Source organism: Hyla sarda, chromosome 1 (assembly GCF_029499605.1).
Source record: "Hyla sarda isolate aHylSar1 chromosome 1, aHylSar1.hap1, whole genome shotgun sequence".
Classification (NCBI taxonomy): domain Eukaryota; kingdom Metazoa; phylum Chordata; class Amphibia; order Anura; family Hylidae; genus Hyla; species Hyla sarda.
In genome coordinates this window covers 265,385,527-265,405,843 of record NC_079189.1, presented here as the reverse complement: position 1 = coordinate 265,405,843, position 20,317 = coordinate 265,385,527, and the positions used below count along the sequence as shown (strand labels likewise).

At 44.3% G+C, this 20,317-nt stretch overlaps 1 protein-coding gene across 15 annotated transcripts in view; it reads right to left on the bottom strand.

Moving 5' to 3' along the window:
- The window catches only part of PTPRS (protein tyrosine phosphatase receptor type S), a 784,683-nt gene that overhangs the window by 206,407 nt on the left and 557,959 nt on the right, over positions 1-20,317 (bottom strand). For 9 of the 15 annotated variants that reach the window (XM_056571644.1, XM_056571636.1, XM_056571679.1 and 6 more), the window contains 2 exons: positions 17,923-17,934; positions 17,685-17,797 (listed from right to left, as the gene is read on the bottom strand). In XM_056571644.1, coding sequence (XP_056427619.1) covers positions 17,685-17,797; positions 17,923-17,934 — 125 coding nt within the window. The remainder of the gene's footprint in view (positions 1-17,684; positions 17,798-17,922; positions 17,935-20,317) is intronic. The other 6 variants (XM_056571669.1, XM_056571699.1, XM_056571717.1 and 3 more) reach the window with 1 other exon arrangement.

Below are 20,317 nucleotides of genomic sequence, written 5' to 3'. Positions count from 1 at the left end.
AAATGGGTTAATTGTACCAGTGTGGCATGTGAGGCACACTAAATCATATATCTGTCTTAACCCCTCAAGTCAAATTCCATAAAGATTTCACAGGTTGATAGTTTTGTTTTCAGTGGTTGTGTGCAGGGAGTGAGATGTTTTTGTTTAGAGTGGATTTTGTGGATTTTACTGTAACAAATTATCAAAATGTTGCCTCTATTGGCAATCAAACTCTGTATTAATATGTACATGCTGCTTGTCATTAGCTGCAAACTACAGGTAAAATGTTACTGTAGTTAGAAACTGTTTTTTTCCATGTAATACTTCCTTAAAAACTAAGCATTTTCCTAATATACAGTACAGACCAAAAGTTTGTGAAACAACTGAAAATATATCATATTCTAGGTGGAAAGTGCCCCCAAGTGCAGTCACAAAAACCATCAAGAGCTACAAAGAAACTGGCTCACATGCGGACCGCCCCAGGAAAGGAAGACCAAGAGTCCCCTCTGCTGCGGAGGATAAGTTCATCCGAGTCACCAGCCTCAGAAATCGCAGGTTAACAGCAGCTCAGATTAGAGACCAAGTCAATGCCACACAGAGTTTTAGCAGCAGACACATCTCTAGAACAACTGAATCAGGCCTTCATGGTAGAATATCTGCAAGGAAACCACTGCTAAGGCCAGGCAACAAGCAGAAGAGACTTGTTTGGGCTAAAGAACACATGGAATGGACATTAGCCAGTGGAAATCTGTGCTTTGGTCTGAGGAGTCCAAATTTGAGATCTTTGGTTCCAACCACAGTGTCTTTGTGCGACAAAGAAAAGGTGAACGGATAGACTCTACATACCTGGTTCCCATCGAGAAGCATGGAGGAGGAGGTGTGATGGTGTGGGGGTGCTTTGCTTGGTGACCATGTTGGGGATTTATTCAAAATTGAAGGCATACTGAACCAGCATGGCTACCACAGCATCTTGCAGCGGCATGCCATTCCATCCGGTTTGCATTTAGTTGGACCATCATTTATTTTTCAACAGGACAATGACCGCAAACACACCTCTAGGCTGTGTAAGGGCTATTTGACCAAGAAGGAGAGTGATGGGGTGCTGCGCCAGATGACCTGGCCTCCACAGTCACCAGACCTGAACCCAATGAAGGCAAAAGGGCCAACAAGTGCTAAGCATCTCTGGGAACTCCTTCAAGACTGTTGGAAGACCATTTCAGGTGACTACCTCTTGAAGCTCATCAAGAGAATGCAAAGAGTGTGCAAAGCAGTAATCAAAGCAAAAGGTGGCTACTTTGAAGAACCTAGAATATGACATATTTTCAATTGTTTCACACTTTTTTTTGTTATGTCTATAATTCCACATGTGTTAATTCACAGTGTTGATGCCTTCAGTGTGAATCTACAATTTTCATAGTCATGAAAATAAAGAAAACTCTTTGAATGAGGTGTATCCAAACTTTTGGTCTGTACTGTACTTAATTAAAAAATGTGATTGCTAAAGAAGTAATAACAGGTTTTAAAAATGACCACTAGGGGTCTCTGGCGGAGATTTATCAAAACCTGTGCTGAGGAAGAGTGGTGCAGTTGCCCATGGCAACCAATCAGATTGCTTCTGTTATTTTTGAAGAGAACTGTGAAGAATTAAAGAAGCAATCTCCTTGGTTGCTATGGGCAACTTTTCCTTTGCACAGAAATCTCCCCCTCTGTTTAGTTATCTCCATGCTGTTCCTCAGAGCACAGACAAGACCCAGACAGCCTGCAGTCTTTATGAAGAGAAGAATTCACATGCACAGTTACAAGCAATATAAGGTGCTAAACTATTATTTATATGCTTTGGTCATTTTATAAACTTATTTCTTGTGTTTGTGCACCATATAGGTTCCACATGGCTGCTTGTGCACTTTGGTTACAAAGATTGTCTTGGCACCATATAGTTTCACGTGGTTGCAGTAGAGTTATATAGAGGATGCATTCACCCAATATACTTTGCAAATGTAAAAATGTTTGTGCAGACCTCATGCCAGGGGAGAGGGGAGAAGAGGAGCTCATCATGCTCTAGGGGAAACACACCCAGCCTCTGGGAGGAATTCAGAAGACTGATCACAGATATACATAAATCAAAAGGTATTTTACATATTAACACATCCATATTATTATGCATACAGGTCTTAGAGAACATAACTACACTGATTTAAAGGGGTACTCCGCCCCTAGACATCTTATTCCCTATCCAAAGGATAGGGGATAAGATGTCAGATCGCCGGGGTCCCGCTGCTGGGGACCCCGGGGATCGCTGCTGCAGCACCCCGCTATCATTACTGCGCAGAGCGAGATGGCTCTGCAAGTAATGACGGGCAATACAGGGGCTGGAGCATAGTTACGTCACAGCTCCGCCCCTTGTGACGTCACGGCCCGCCCCCCTCAATACAAGTCTGGCAGGGTCCAAGAAGCCCACAGAAACCCACTGTCAATTTCTTTTTGCCCATACAGTGATCTCTCAACTTACAATGGCTTCAACATACAATATTTTCAACATACAATCAGGAAAGAAGCTAAAATTAGATTTCAAAGCCCCTAAAGGGGTACTCCGGTGCTTACACATCTTATCCCCTATCCAAAGGATAGGGGATAAGATGCCTGATCGCGGGAGTCCCGCAGCTGGGGACGCCTGTGATCATGCACGCGGCACCCCATTTGTAATCAGACCCAGAGCGTGTAATCAGACCCGGGTCTGATTATGGTCGACCGCAGGGCCGGCGGCGTGTGATGTCACGCCTCCGCCCCCGTGTGACGTCACGCTCCGCCCCTCAATGGAAGCCTACGGGAGGCTCCCCCTCCCATAGGCTTGCATTGATGGTCGACTGTGGTCGACCATAATCAGGCCCGGAGCGAACACTCTCCGGGGACTGATTACAAACGGGGTGCCGCGTGCATGATCACAGGCGTCCCCAGCTGCGGGACTCCCGCGATCAGGCATCTTATCCCCTATCCTTTGGAAAGGGGATAAGATGTGTAAGCACCGGAGTACCCCTTTAGGGGCTTTGAAATCTTATTTTAGCTTCTTTCCTGATTGTATGTTGAAAATATTGTATGTTGAAGCCACTGTATGGGCAAAAAGAAATTGACAGTGGGTTTCTGTGGGCTTCTTGGACCCTCCGCAATTAGATTGAGGGGGCCTTACTAGAGCAAATGACCATCAGAGGTCACTTGATGTCACCTCGTGTGAAAATGTCAGAACTATTCTAATATAATCATTATGATCCAGCAAGGTGAATGGCGTAAATGTAAAAATATACCAAACGCCTAAACTGCTGATTGTTGTTGACATTATTTGTCAAAAAAAAATCTATAAAAAGTGATCAAACAGTTCTATTAAAACAAAAATGGTACCGACAGAAATAAAAAACCATGACACCAAAAATGAGCCCCCATATAGCCCCAAATATGGAAAAATGAAAAGTTGCATAAAAGTTATATTGCTCAAAAAAGTTTGACTGTTTTCAGAAGTATCAGGTGAACAGTACTTGAAGTGCTTAAAACTTAACGTTTAATCTATTGGGGACCAGGGGCGTACATGTACGTCCTTGCGTCCCAGTACTTAATCCCTTCCCGCTATAGGACGTATGCATACGTCCCAGCACCCGACACATTTGCGCACTGGGACATATGCATATGTCCTAGCGATCTCCTGCACTGCCGCGATCGCGCCGGTCCTGCCAGCATTAACCCCATAGATGCCGTGATAAATCCTGATCACGCATCTACGGAATTGACAGGGGGAGTATGATCGCGGGTTGTCGTTGGTTGCTATGGCAGCAGGAGGTCAGATCATGACCTCCTCTATGCCTGCTATGGAAGCCTGTGAGATCCAGCCACAGGCTGGATCACACAGGCTGTAGTGTGTGCAGCTGATCAGGTCAAACTGTGCTGCAGTACAAATGTATTGCAGCATAGTATATAACCTGTAAAAAGTGTAAAAAATAAAATAAAAAGTTCTTAAATAAAAGTATGTAGTGTAAAAAAATAACAATTTTGGTACAAATAGCGGAATAAAGAACATCAAAATATAGCACATATTGCACAAATTATACCAATGAAAAGTAGAGCTCCTCCCGCAAAAAATAAGCCCTTACTCAATGGCGTCAGATGAAAAAAAAAAAGTTACGACTGTTGGAAAATGAATGGCTGAAAAAGAATTTTGCTCAGAAGAGGCCATAATCGTACTGACCCATAGAATAAACATAACATCACTTTTACCATACAGTGTACACCATAAAAAAAAATAAAAAATGCCAGAAATGTTCCAGTTTTGATACCAATCAGCAGCAGTCCCGACACATTGCCTAGGATCCTGGGAATCCTATCGCCCGACGTCCGGGACATGTAGTTCCGGGCACCAGGCAGGTGAATTTTTCATAGATTTAGCCCTGTATCGGGCAAGCAGGGCCGGACCGACTTCCCCCTTTTTTTTTTATAATGCCAGTGTGAGGTGCAGGAGCGGATGCAGAGTCTGCACCTCACAGCAGCGCTCAGGGTGTATGGATTGGGCTCCTGTCTCGAGCCTGCTCCATACTCGGTGGCCCCCGGCTGATTTCAGTAGCCGGGAGCCGCTGCTAACAGCCTGGCATGCGGCCAGCTATTAACCCTTTAGATCTTTTAACCATCCCTGGTGGTCTAGCGGGGTGGATAGCCCCCCTGCCTGATCACGGTAGGGGAACGATCCCCTGTGGAGGTAGCCGGAGGGCTTACCTCTGCATTCATGGCTGCCCCCACAGATCTGCATTTGATTGAACCTGCCTTGAGCAGGCTCAACCAAATGAACACAGATCAATGGAGTTCAATAGAACTGCATTGATCTGTATGAGGAATCTAAATGATTCCTCTTTAAAAAAAAGTGTATTTAAAGGGGTACTCTGCCCCTAGACATCTTATCCCCTATCCCAGATCGCTGGGGTCCCGCTGCTGGGATCTTCCATGGAGCACCCACCTGTAGCGGCTTCCAGAACTCCGCCCCCGTGTGACGTCACACCCTGCCCCTCAATGCAAGTCTATGGCAGGGGGCATGACAGCTGTCACGCCCCCTCCCATAGACTTGCATTGAGGGGCGGGGGTGTGTGACGTCACTGGGGTGCGGAGTCGGGACGTCACGGTCTTGGGTCCCCGTGGTCGAGATGGACTCAGCCTGAGGACCTCCAGCAGTTCTGGAAGCCGCTACAGGTGGGTGCTGCATGGTAGATCCCGGGGGTCCCCAGCAGCGGGACCCCAGCGATCTGACATCTTATCCCCTATCCTTTGGATAGGGGATAAGATGTCTAGGGGCGGAGTACCCCTTTAAAAAAAGAAAGTTTGATAAAAGTTTAAAAACACCTATTACCCCTTCCATATTAAAAGTTCATATCACCCCACTTTTCCATATAAAAATATGTAAACATAACAAAAATAAACATATTTGGTATTGGCGTGTACGTAATTGTCCGAACTATTAAAAAATAACATTTTATATCCCATACGGTAAATGGTGTTAACGTAAATGTAAAAAAAAAAAAAACACAGAATTGCATTTTTTATGTTTAGCATTATAGCATCATATCCCAGAAAAGTAAAAAAAGTGTTAAAGTCTGATCAATACCAAAATGGTACCGATACAAACAGCATATTACGGCCCAAAAAATCAGCCCTCGTACAGCCCAATATACGGAAAAATAAAAATGTTATAGGGGCCAGGAATTTTTTCCTGGCCATTACAAAGTATACTTGGCCCCGCAAAAACAAGCCTCATATGGGTCTGTAGATGGAAAAATAAGAGTTATGGCTATTATAGGACGAGGAGGAAAAAACCAAAGTGCAGAAACTAATAAAGACATTATTTACACACTATTTTAATTTACCAGGACAAGTGGATTTTCTTGAGGGACAAGTAGATTGTGTTCCACTTTAGTCCCTTGGACAAGTATTTTTTTTTTTATTTCCACACCCCTGACCCATAATGGCGATTCTGACCGGCAAATTACTGTTTTTCCAGGCCAATCGGGTCTCTGGTGACTCGATGGCCCCGAAAATAAAAGTGATCGGTGCTGTCTCATTATCCTGAAGGATAATTAAGATCCCTCGCTTTGACCGCCAATGGAAATCTGGGCAGAGCGGGGGTTCGGCGGCGGATGGCAGGCAGCAGTTGTGAAGAGCAGAGACTGCGGGCGGCGGAGACTGCGGGCAACAGTGAAGATCCTCTTTGGTGAGTAATCTTCACTGTGGCCTGCTAGAAGTTACAAAACAACAACTCTCAGCATACCCAGAAAGGCTTTGGCTGTATGGGCATGCTGGGAGTTGTAGTTTTGCAACATCAGGAGGGCCACAGATTGGAGACCACTGTGCAGATGTTGCAAAACTACAACTGTCAGCATGCCCAGACAGTCCAGGTATACTGGGAGTTGTAGTTCTGTAACATCTGGCCCTTCAGATGTTGCAGAACTGAGACTCCCAGCATGCCTGGACAGTCTTGGCATGCTGGGAGTTGTAGTTTTGCAACATCTGGAGGGCCACAGTTTGGAGACCACTATACACTGGTTTACTGTTACATACAGTCAGAGGAGGATAAAAGAAAGGAACACCCTCATGTGACCCCATAACAGGAAATACAATCCCCTGAGGAAGGTATATAGGGGGTAAAGTGGGCATTTGGAATGGACAGGTTATCCCTAAATTTATTTTGATTAAGTGTAGTTTGGGAAAAATGAAAATTGTAATTTTACTACTGATATGCCAATTATGTACCCAGAATGATGACCCAGAGCATAGCCAAAAGTAAAAATGATGCCCACCCCAAACCCTATGCTCTGATTCATCATTCTGGGAATGTGATGTGTGTGGCGGTAACTAACCTGTTGCATTAAATGCACCCCCCGCTCAGGTGGAGAGAGAGCGCTGCGCATTTGAGGCAACATGCAAACCCCCAATGCAAGTGACTCAGTGACCCATTTTTGGGAAAAAATTTATAAATACCCCAAGAGATCTTATTAGGGTTATTTTCTGAAGGGGTTTAAAATTATTAGGGTTTAAAATTTGGAAGACAATGTACTGTGGACAGGTACATTGGGGTCAAATTATGGGAAATTCAAATGGAGGATTATACATTTAATACTCCCTGAAGCAATCTTAAAGGGGTTAACCACCATAAGGTGATTTTGTACATACCTGGCAGACAGTAATGGACATGCTTAGGAAGGATCTGCACTTGTCTTGGGGCTAAATGGCTATGTTGTGAGATTACCATAACACTGTGGCTAGCTTTTTGTGAACTGGTATTTCCTCTTTGACTTTTCTTTTTTTTACTACAAATCCCACAATTCCATTTTCCTCCCACCCACACATCAGTCACCCCACCCATTGAAACATAAATGAGCTGCATCCATTCAAAGACCTGTGGTTTTCAATCAGAGTGCCTACAGCTGTTGCATTAGTTGCAGACTGATCTCTCTCCCACCAAGTGATCCCTCCACCCATTGACGCAGACAAGGCTCCCTGTCATTAGCTGACTAGTGAGTCAGGTCTCGGTCGCATTGCAACCTGGGAAAAATCTGAGACAGTAATTTTTTATGCGGTTAAAATAAATATTGGGGTGAAAATCACATAAGAATTGTGAGAAAAGCATCACACACCCAGGTACAGACACTATATTATGAACTACACTAACTTTACAGCCCCTGTAGCATAGTCAAAAAAAATACCCCTTTGCCTGCTACACATGCATCAAATGTTGGGGAAGGGTACAGTGCAAAAATAAAAACCACAATGTGCTTTTAGATTCTCAAGTAAAGACTAATGTAGTAGCAGCACAGTCCTTTCCATCTTCTCCCTGCAATTATCTCTATGATTCAGGGGCCATCTTATCTCAGTCTGTGTAACAGAAAAAGACATTGGGAACAGTCTGTGTTGGGTTGGAGGAGCATGTTTGTCCATTCTAGCCTCAGCTTTACTGCAACAGAAGCAATGCTGAAGCCTGGGTGCGTGAGAGTAACCTTCTGGACAACAAAATAATTAATGTGGCTTACTAAAGAAATATTCAGACTTGTAATTTGGTATTTTCATATGCAAATAGGTGCATGGCAGAGACAAAATAAGGTACATGGGCTCACAGAAAAGTATGGCTACCATTATTACAATCCAGAATCTAGAATATCCAGAATATTACTGCGTCCATGAAGTATAAGGTTATGTCTGTTCAGTCCGTTTTACAGGCAAAATGAGCAAAAATGAAAATGGGCCAAAATCCCCTTGCAGTAAATTTTACATCTGTAATAACTTATACATAAACACATAAATACATAAACTTAGTGCTTGTTCACATGGCCATCTGTCTATGTATGTCATTTCGTTCTTAAAGGGGTACTCCAGTGAAAACCTTTTTTCTTTTAAATCAACTGGTGGCAGAAAGTTAAACATATTTGTAAATTTCTTCTATTATAAAATCTTAATCCTTCCAGTACTTATTAGCTGCTGAATGCTACAGAGGAAATTCCTTTCTTTTTGGAACGCTGATGACATCACGAGCACAGTGCTCTCTGCTGACATCTCTTTCCATTTTAGCAACCATGCATAGCAGATGTATGCGAAGGACAACATGGTGGCTCAGTGGTTAGCACTGCTGCCTTGCAGTGCTGGGGACTTGGGTTCAAATCCCACTAAGGACAACATTAAATAAAGTGTTATTATTTTTATTATTATTATAATAACGTCAGCAGAGAGAACTGTGCTCGTGATGTCATCAGAGAGCATTCAAAAAAGAAAATAATTTCCTCTGTAGTATTCAGCAGCTAATAAGTACAGGAAGGATTAAGATTTTTTAATAGAAGTCATTTACAAATATGTTTATCTTTCTGCAACCAGTTGATTTAAAAGAAAAAAGGTTTTCACTGGAGTACCCCTTTAAATTCATTCAAGCCTTTTACAAACAGTTGTAAATGGATCCCATTGATATCAATAGGATTGTTTTTAAATCCTTTGTCATCTGTTTGATTTCTCTTTTTTTTTTTTTCAGGAAAAGTAGTTTTTCCACGTAAAAAAATAAATAAAATAAGAGAAATGGATATCACATATTCAACATTAGGCTAGAATTCCACTGAGCTTTTTAGGCTTAAAAATGCCAGAAAAAATGCCAGAAAAACTGCCACTGTTTTTCCTTGTGTTTTGGCATTTTTACCTTTTTGTGGAATTTGCCTTTTTTGGCCCCTTTGGTGTTTTTTTTCCAAATTTGTTTGTTGGGTAGGATGCAGTGGGGATGAAAAAAAATGTATTTCAATTTTTTATTTATTTTTTATAACAACATTTTTATTCTCTATTTTTTTTACATTTCAGTGGAGGAGGCATATGCCATACTTGCCTCCGACACTGAAAGCGTCAGAGAGGACGAGGAAGACCCCAGCTTCCTTATTTCCTCATCCTCCTCACCATCTAGTTCTGATGATGAGCCACCAAGGCGCGGGACCGCAAACCTCCTCTGCTCCTGACCCTGTGCCCCATGCTAGTATGAGTCCCCCTGGCACTCATACTAGTCAAGCCCCCCAGCAAAGTTCACTGGTGCCCTGTACCAGAGAACTTGTCCGGACTGAGCCAGCGGACCACAAGCTTGTGATTTCTGAGTTTGTTGGCAGCTCAGGAATCAAGATTGACATCGTCGGGTTCACTGAAATGGACTATTTCAGTTTTTCTTCAGTGACAACTTTGTCAATCTGATGGTTGACCAGACGAACCTGTATGCCCAACAGTTCGTCGCCACAAACCCTGGCTCACTTTTGGCTAGGCCGGTGTCTAGTTCCCAGTCGATGCAGCCGAAGTGAGGACATTTTGGGGCCTCATGCTGCATATGGGCCTGGTAAAAAAAAAACTGTGTCAGGCAATATTGGGCTACAAATTTTATTGAGCTTTTTTTCTCTTACTACTTGTGAAACAAAAAAATTTTGGGTTAATACCAGCAATTCACTGTTCAATTCTTTCACTTTTACGGACCACTGTTCAAAAAAACATGTGAGGTGTAAGTGCTCACTATGGGGGAGATTTATCAAAACCTGTCCAGAGGAAAAGTTATCCAGTTGTCCATAGCAACCAATCAGATCGCTGCTTTCATTTTTCACAGGCCTTTCTAAAAATGAAAGAAGCGATCTGATTGGTTGCTATGGGCAACTGGGCAAGTTTTTCTCTGTCCAGGTCTTGATAAGTCTCCCCCTATAACCATTGTTATGTTCCATGAGGGGTGTAGTTTCTAATATGGTGTCACATGTGTGGGGTTACTGCTGTTCTTGCACAATGGGGGCTTTGGAAACGCACATGGCCCCCGACTTCAATTTCAACAAACTTTTCACTCCAAAAGCCCAATGGCACTCCTCCTATTCTGAAAATTGCAGTGCGCCCGCAGAGCACTTTACATCTACATATGGGGTATTTACACTACATATGGGGTGAAATTGCACTACAAATTTTGGGGCCCTTTTTCCCTATTACCCCATGTGAAAATGAAACATTTGGGGTAAAATTATCAATATAGTGGAAAAATTAAATTTTTCACTTTTACGGCCCACTGTTCAAAAAACCTGGGAGGTGTAAGTACTCACTGTAACCCTTATGTTCCTGGAGGGGTGCAGTTTCCAAAAGGGTGTCACATGTGGGGGGTTTCTGCTGTTTTGGCACCATGGGAGGTTTGTAAATGCACATAGCCCCCGACTTCAATTTCAGCAAAGTTCTCTCTCCAAAAGTCAAATGGCGCTTCTTCCATTCTGAGACCTGTAGTACGCCAGCAGAGCACTTAACGACCACATATGGGGCGTTTTCTTAATTGAGAGAAATTGGGCTTCAAATTTTGTGGTCCATTTTCTCCTATTACCCCTTGTGAAAAAGAAAAATTTAGGCATATACCAGGTTTCAGGAGTCCCCTTCAGGTGCTACCAAATCCGTGTGGGTAGTGGCAAGAGAGGAATACGAGGCATGTGTCGAGCGCAGGGACAATCTCTTTAGGTCACAATATGAAGCTACGCTATTCCGCCATGGAGGCAAGCCGGGACGCCTGTTGGCTAGATTTGCCAAGGGGCTCAACCCTCCCTCTAATATATCAGTGCTCAAGGATACCCAAAATATCTCCCATAGGGATCCCAGGAAGATCAATGAGTTGCTGGGTTCTTATTACCAAGCACTCAATTCGAATAGGGAGCCTTCAGTTTCTCCTGCCAGAGACTGGATAGCGGAGCACATCTCCCCAGCCTTACGCAGGAGGAGAGGGAGGCTCTAAATGCCCCTGTCTCTAGGGAGGAATTGGATGCGGCAATAAAGAAGCTGGTGACAAATAAAGCCCCAGGACCCAACGGGTCCTCGGGGGGGGGGTTCAAATATTCTTAAGTCCCAAATTTCTAGACCGCTTCTTCATCTTTTTAATACATACTTACAGGGGGGCAAAATCCCTGCACAAATGAACACAGCTTATATTCATGTTCTCCCTAAACCTGGCAAGAATCTACTCACCCCGCACGGATATCGTCCGATATCCCTTATTAATGTGGACCTCAAGCTGGCCTGGAAAATAATGGTGGACCGCTTAGCGGCCCTCTTGCCCAGATTGATAACCCCGTTACAGGTAGGCTTTGTCAAGGACAGGTCTGCGGTGGCGAATGTGAGTAAGGTCCTCGCGGTGCTGGACGACATTCACCTGCGGCCCTCTCTGCATCCGTCCCTGGCTATAGTCTCGGTCGATGCGGAAAAAGCTTTTGACAATGTACGCTGGGGATGGATGTGGAGAGTGCTACGGGTCATGGGGTTTGGAGGTCCGTTTCTGCAATATTTACGGGCACTTTATGCGACGCCTCGAGCTTGTGTTGCTACTCTTGGGGTTTTTGTCGCCCTCGTTCACCCCGCAGAAGGGAACTAGGCAGGGGTGCCCCCTTTCCCCGTTATTATTCAACTTGGCAATAGAGCCCCTATGTAGAGTTCTGGCGGATTCACAGGAATTGGAAGGGATACGGGTGGGAAGAGGGTCGGTCACCCACGTCCTTTTTGCCGACGATCTTTTGGTATTTTTAGCTAATCCCACTAGGGACGTGGCTAGACTTTTCGACTTACTGAAGGATTTTGGGATAGAGTCGGGTTATCGGGTGAATGTCTCCAAAAGCGACCTTTTGGATCTTTCACCGCGGGTGGGACGGTTACATTTGGCTCCCTTGGGGGTCCCTATATCACTGTCGCGATCCTCCATAAAGTATTTAGGGTTGTTTATTGGTAGATCCCCTGGATCTCTTTATTCGCTCAACTACCCACCCTTAATTAGGAAAATTATGGATGAGTTGAAAAGATGGACTGGCCTCCCTTTGCCGCTTCTAGCTCGGAATAATCTCCTAAAAATGCTAAGCTTTTCCAAACTGCTCTATCCCCTCCAAACTATTCCAATGTTCCTGAAACGTTCTGACGTAGCGTTGCTCACTACTGCTTTTACCAAATTCCTCTGGAACAATAAACGACCGCGCATAGCACTGAAAAAACTGATGCTCCCAAGGAGCAAGGGAGGGCTGAGCTTTCCGGACATCCAGCACTACAACCTGGCTTGCCTTTATCGTCACTGCATAGATTGGATAAGGGGAGGGGAGGCGTTTTTGAACACAGCACTTGAGTCAGACTTGGCATACCCCTGGTCTCTTTCGGGCCTTCTACACACGAAACTGGGGGCACTGCCAACTCAACTTAGAGGCTCCTGCATCATTAGAGATACTATGGCTGCATGGAAAAAGGGTCGTTCAGTGATGCAGCTGCCCTTTACCCTTAGCAAGCATATGCCGCTATGGTCTCTGCCCGAATTTCAAATGGGCAGGGAAAACAGCATGTTCGGGGCCTGGAGGGAGGCGGGCATCCTGAAGGTCCAGTACTTATTATGCTCGACTGAGTGTAGATATTTATCTTTCCCGGAGCTGGCTGCAGCCTACTCTCTTGGTCCCGAGCATGCTCGCCCGTATTTACAACTTAGGGCTTTCCTAGATCATAGACTCCGGGACATCTCGAAGGTACACGGCCCCAATTCCTTTGATCCCTTTATTACCTCTGATTCGAGTTTTCACTCATTATCCAGATTGTACAGATATCTCACTAGGACAGGGGAACGCATGACACTCGACTCAATGTTCAAATACTGGGAGGGGAAGCTGGGGTTGACCGACCTGACACTGCCCATAATAGAGGGATGGGGGAAGGTGTGCAAAGCGACGGTGTGTGAGGTCTGGAGGGAAACGCAATTTAAACTCATGCACCATGCTACCTACGGTTTCACTTTTCCACGCACACCCGACCGTCCGGACCACATAGAGGAATGCCCCAAATGTAAAACCTTCCGTTCGGACTTATTACATGGTCTGGTGGGTTGTTCCGCTGTGCGATCTTTGTGGGTTTTTCTCTCTTTGCGCTCCTGAGGGAGAAGTTACATGTGTCGATCCCCATCGACCCCTCTCTGATAATTTTACATGTTGTTCCTGAAGAGAGCGAGTTCTCCCTCCTGTTGCATTTATTTATACTGGTGGCCAAGCGTTGCATCTTAACTCACTGGCTTAAACCTACTACCCCTGCCGTCTCGGAGATATTGCTCCAAATGAAAATATATATGTTTATTGATATGACTGATCTTCAACGTACAAAAGAAACATCAGCAAAACACTTCTTCAAAAAATGGAAATCCTTTTCTGTTTCCTTCTGTTCCGAGGGGGAAATAACAAGGGCGATGACACCTTTCTAGGAAACTTCTTGGTACCTCTCTAGATCCATAGTGGGGACATTGGGGAGGCTCCAAATTACCACCAGATGAGTTGGGAGGGACGGTAATCCTTGCAGTGGATAGTGGTGAAACCAGGCTGCGCTTTCTGTTCTTATTCTACGCCATGCTTTGCTTCATTTTTCTGGAGATCTGCGGGATGATTGTCTAGATTGCATAACTTTTCTGACTTATTGTCATTTACTAGTATTTGGGAGGATGGTGGAGAGACCCTAGGGACTGTTATAGGGGTGGGAGGTTGTTATGTTACGATGGTTTTTCTTATTTTCACTGACTATGGAAGGCCTCTTTGACATACTGTCTGGCGGCATATCTACGTGTCTTTATTAATACCTACTTTGTCTACCATATCCAGGGGATTGTCCTGGCTCATGTTTTCTTTTGTTATGCCTTTAAAAGCCAATAAAGAAAGTGTTGTTAAAAGAAAAATTTGGGGTAACACCATCATTTTAGTGTTAAAAATCTAATGTTCCAGTTTCATGTCCAACTTCAACGCAAAGTCGTCAAACACCTTATTACATTCCTTGAGGGGTGTAGTTTCCAAAATAGTATGCCATGTGTTTTTTTTTTTTTTTGCTGTTCTTGCACCCTGGGGGCTTCCTAAATGCAACATGCACCCCATAAACCATTTCAGCAAAATTCTCTTTCAAAAAGCCAAATTTTGCTCCTTGTCTTCTGAGCATTGTAGTGCATTAGCAGAGCACTTAACATTCACATATGGGGAGAAATTGGGTTACAAATTTTGGGGTCCATTTTATCCTATTACACCTTGTGAAAAAGAAAAACTGTGGCTAACACCATCATTTTAGTGTTAAAAATCTAATTTTACATTTTCACGTCCAACTTCAATGCAAAGTTGTCAAACACCTGTGAGGTGTTAAGGCTCAATATATCCCTTGAGGGGTCTAGTTTCCAAAATATTATGCCATGTGTTTTTTTTTTGTTTTGTTTTTTGCTGTTCTGGCACCATGGCGGTTTCCTAAATGCAACATGGCCCCCATATACCATGACAGCAAAATTTGTTTTAAAGAATCCCACAGTTGCTTTTTCCCTCTTGAGCCATTTTGTGAGCCCGCAGAGCACTTTATTATTGGCCTACAAATTTTGGGGGGCTTTTTCTTCTTATACCACTTTTAACAATGAAAAAAATGGGGCTACATGAAAATGATAATGTAAAAAATGCAGATTTAGATTTTTCTCCTCTACTTTGCTGCTATTTTTGTGAAACACCTAAAGGGTTAACAAACTTTCTGAATGTCATTTGAATACTTTAAGGGGTGTAGTTTCTATAATGAGGTAATTTTTGGGGTATTTCTCACAGAAATGACCCTCAAATCCACTTCAAACTTAACTGATCCCTGAAAAATTCAGATTTAGATTTTTTTTTTTTACATTTTGAAAATTGCTGCTATACTTTGAAGCCCTCTAATGTCTTCAAAAAGTACCGTATTTATCGGCATATAACACACACTTTTTAGGCAAATTTTTTTTGCCTAAAGTCTATGTGCGTGTGCGGCTTTGCAGGTGCTTGCAGAAGCTGCCGGCTTCTCTGCCCCTGCCTGCCCTGGGGTCTATAGCCCTGCTGCCGGCCCTTCTCTCCCCCTGGCTATCGGCGCCGCTGCCTGTTCTCTCCCCCTGATTACCGGTGCCGGCGCCGACAGCCAGGGGGAGAGAAGCGGCGCCGGCAATGGGGCAGCGGCGCCGACAGCCAGGGGGAGAGAAGGGGCAGCGGCACCCATTGCCGGCGCCGCTGCCCCGTTGCCTCCCCCCATACCCGATTGCATAATTACCTGTTGCTGGGGTCAGGTCCGCGCTGCTTCAGGCCTCCGGTGTGCATCCCCTGCGTCGTTGCTATGCGCTGCGCGGCGCATAACATCCGTGCGCCGTGCAGCGCATAGCAATGACGCAGGGGACGCACACCGGAGGCCTGAAGCAGCGCGGACCCGACCCCGGCAACAGGTAATTATGCAACCGGGGATGGGGGGAGGCAACGGGGCTGCGGCGCCGGCAATGGGTGCCGCTGCCCCTTCTCTCCCCCTGGCTGTCGGCGCCGCTGCCCCATTGCGCAGATAGCCAGCGGGAGAGAAGCGGCGGCAGCAGGGCTCTAGACCCCAGGAATGGCAGGGGGAGAGAAGCGGGCAGCGACGGCCTCTCTCCCCCTGCCTTTCCTGGGGGTGTATCGGGGAATACACGCGCACACACACGCACCTTCATTTTACCATGGATATTTGGGTAAAAAACTTTTTTTACCCAAATATCCTTGGTAAAATGAGGGTGCGTGTTATAGGCCGGTGCGTGGTATACCGAGATAAATACGGTAAATACATGTCAACTTTATGATGTCAACATAAAGTAGACATATTATATTTGTGAATCAATATATCATTTATAAGTTTTCATGAAATTCTTGGATTTTTCACCAAGAAAGGATGCAAGTAACAATGAAATTTACCACTATGTTAAAGTAGAATATGTCACGAAAAAACAATCTCGGAATCAAAACGTTTTAAAAATCATAACCCTTTCAACTTTGCACCTAAAAATCCATATGATGGCTTATTTTTTGCGCCACCAATTTTATTTTCTAATGCCATCAGTCATTTTACCCAAAAATCTACGACGAAACAAAAAAAATTAAAAATCATTGTGCAACAAAATTGAAGAAAAACCACAATTTTGTAAGTTTGGGGGCTTCCGTTTCCACGCAGAAAATTTTACGGTAAAAATGACACCTTTTCATTATTCTGTTGGTCCATATGTTAAAAATGATACCCTACTTATATAGGTTTGATTTTGTCATACTTCTGGAAAAAATTATAACTACATGCACAAAAAATGATACATTTAAAATTGTCATTTTCTGACCACTATAACTTTTTTACTTTTACGTGTACGGGCTGGTATGTGGGCTCATTTTTTGCGCTGTGATCTGAAGTTTTTAGCGGTACCATTTTTGTATTGATCGGACCTTTTGATCGCTTTTTATTCATTTTTTCATTATATAAAAAGTCACCAAAAATACGCTATTTTGGACTTTCTTTACGTGCACGCCACTGGCCGTGCAGTTTCATTAATTATATATTTTTATAATTCGGACATTTACACACGTGGCGATACCACATATGTTTATTTTTATTATGGTTACATATTTTTTTAATGGAATTTGGGAAAAGGGGGGTGATTTAAACTCTTAATAAGGAAGGGGTTAATGTGTGTGTTTTTAAACTTTTATTTTACTTTTTTTTTTTTTACACTTTTAGTCCCCTTAGGGGACTTTTAGGAGGAATCATTTGATTCCTCAAACAGATCAATATGGTTCCATAGAACCATATGGATCTGTGTGCTCTGCGCTCGATTGATAAAGCCCTGCCAAGCATCACCATTCACAGGGCAGCAGCAGACCCCCACTGGACCACCAGGGAGCGTTTAAATGTCCCTTTAAACACCACTTTCAAGTTTGATGGCGGCGATCTAAAGGGTTGATAGCCGGTCGCGGCAATCGCCGTATGTCGGCTATTAACGCCGGCCCCCAGCTACAGGAATCAGCTGGGGCCGGCCGGTAAGACGCGGACTCGACCTTCGTCGGCAACTGGTTAATGATAAAAAAGAGCAACAATAAAACATTTTTGTAAATTTGATGAAAAAACTATGAGAGAGATTTATCAAAACCTGTCCAGAGGAAAAGTTGCAGAGTTGCCCATAGCAACCAAATAGATAGCTTCTTTCATTTTGAACTTTTCCTGTGGACAGGTTTTGATAAAATTCCCCCATATATCATGCATTTCAGGACAAACCTTCAACAGCATTACAAAAGACAGTTTATCTGATTACTTTGTTTTGTTTCTTAAGTGAAACTTTTTGAAAAATTAAAAAAACTAATTTTCACCCACATTTAAGAAATATCTGCCAATACCTGGAGTTTGAAAGTTTATGCGTCTCATTTCCACTGGATCAGTAGGGTGGTGAGAAGGTATCTCTGCATTGTTCAACAGACATTTAGTCCTCGGTTCTGAATTCTTCCTTTTGCTTAAAGATATAAAAGTAAGCAATTATTTATTTTCATTGAAAAACTAACATTATTTACCTCTTCATTGCATCAATGAAATGTAAAACAGTGTGTGTAAAGGTAAAATAACAAAGGTAATTCTTACCTGTCTGGTTTGCTGTTGTTGGTGGCATATAAGACAGAAGAATAACACATTAAATTAGAATTGAGCAACAGAAATATAATGAATATTAACTCAACAATGTCACAAATGATACCAAAATAATAACTAAAGTTAAAAGGAAAAGCTAGCCCCATCCATTTAATTAAAGGTGTCTGGCCCTGATTTACCAAGAGTGGGGTGGAGTTTTCTTTGTGGGTTTTAATTCCCTACAATTTTTTTTCCACGGTATTTACTAATGTTTCCCTACATTTTGCTTTTTTTTTTACACATGCTCTGATCTGTGAGGTTTTCCTCCACTCAAATCCACTACATTTTCTGTGGAGACCTTAGTAAATATGTTGGGTGACCACACCCACTTTTCCTCAGTCACACTCCTTTTTCGGATTTTCTCAGTAAAATGGAGAGTTAGTTGGGTTCTTTTCAATTCTGGCGCACCTTCTGGCGCAGATAGAATTTCTGGAGCAATGCGCCAAAATCTGGTGCACAACCTGACAATTTATGTCGGGTTTACAATAGTAAATCAGGGCCACAGTGTTAATTTTTAATTCCATAGTAGGTTATGATTCAATTTTTAAGCCTAAGCAATAAGTGGAATTAAAAGGAAAGAAAATGATCAAAAGTCTTATACATCTCATTCTATCTGGATCCATTTGTGGACTTGTGACAGCATGTGGGGTCACACATATCTTTTTTTTTTGTGCACAACTACACTATATATTTTTTTTTATGTTTTCAGCTTACTATTCTGCTGAATCTCTGCTCTCTTTCCCGCCTCTCTCAGTGTTAGAGATGGAAGCATGAAGGGGAAAGTATGGAGAGAAAGAAAAGCATTTAGAAACAGAAGCACCTACAAGCTGTAGCTAGAGGGGAAAGTACACACCTGGCAATTTGCAAGCTTCTAATTGGCAGTTACAAATGTGATGCACAGGATCCTGTATGTGTGAACGTACCCTTAACCCCTTAAGGACACATGACGTTCTCATACGTCTCCATTTCCGAGTCCTTAAGGACACATGACGTATGAGAACGTCATGTGTTTTACCGGCCCCCCGCAACCATCTGGAGCGGAGCCGGTGCCCGATGCCTGCTGAAATCGTTCAGCAGGCATCGGGGCATATCGCCCAGGGGGGTCATTATGACCCCCCATGTCGGCGATGGCCGCAGATCGCTGGACAATTCAGTCCAGCGATCTGCGGCGGATTCCGGGTCAATCGGGTCTCCAGTGACCCGGTGACCCGCAATTATTGGCTGATCGGGGCCGAACAGCCAGAGCCAGCAGGGGTGAGGTGGCACTGGTGCCACCTCACGATCGCCCTGATTCGTCGGCCGGATTACCGGCCGACCAATCAGGGCGCCTGCTGCGGGTGTCACTCCCGCAACCCGCTCCGCCCCTCTTCCGGAGGACGTGAGCGGGTGCGGGACGTGCACCCCGGGTGCTGGGGACCCCGATCCCCGGTGCCCCTGTTGGGATCGGGGCCTCGCCCCAGGAGCGGCGGACCTGGTGCAGGGACTGACCTGGTGCAGCGAGGATCGTTGGAGGTGAGTGACAGCCTCCTGCTGTTGCTTAGCAACAGCTCCCAGCATGCAAAAAGGGCATGCTGGGAGCTGTAGTTATGCAACAGCAGGAGGCAGACCACCACAACTCCCAGCATTCCCTTATGGGCATGCTGGGACTTGTAGTTTTGCAACAGCTGGAGGCACATTCTTTCAATGGAAAAGTGTACCTTCAGCTGTTGTGTAACTACAACTCCCAGCTTGCACAATCAGCTAAAGTGCATGCTGGGAGTTGTAGTGGTGCATCTGGTGGTTGCATAACTACAACTCCCAGCATGCCCGTTGGCTGTCGGTGACTGCTGAGAGTTGTAGTTTTGCAACAGCTGAAGGCACACTGAGTTAAGTAGCAAACCAGTGTGTCTCCAGCTGTTGCATAACTACAATCCCCAGCATCCCCAGCCAAAGTAGTATGCCTCCAGCTGTTGCATGACTACAACACCCAGCATGCCCTTCCGCTGTCCGTACATGCTGGGGGTTGTAGCTTTTGCAACAGCTGAAGGCACACTGGTTGCAAAACACTGAGTTTGTTACCAAACTCGGTGTTTCACAACCAGTGTGCCTCCAGCTGTTGCAAAACTACAACTCCCAGCATGCACTGATAGACCGTACATGCTGGGAGTTGTAGTTTTGCAACAGCTGGCAGTTCCCCCCCCCCAATGTGAATGTACAGGGTACACTCACATGGGCGGAGGATTACAGTAAGTATCCGGCTGCAAGTTTGAGGTGCGGCAAAATTTCTTCTGCAGCTCAAACTGCCAGCGAGAAACTACTGTGAACCCCTGCCCGTGTGACTATACCCTAAAAACACTACACTACACTAACA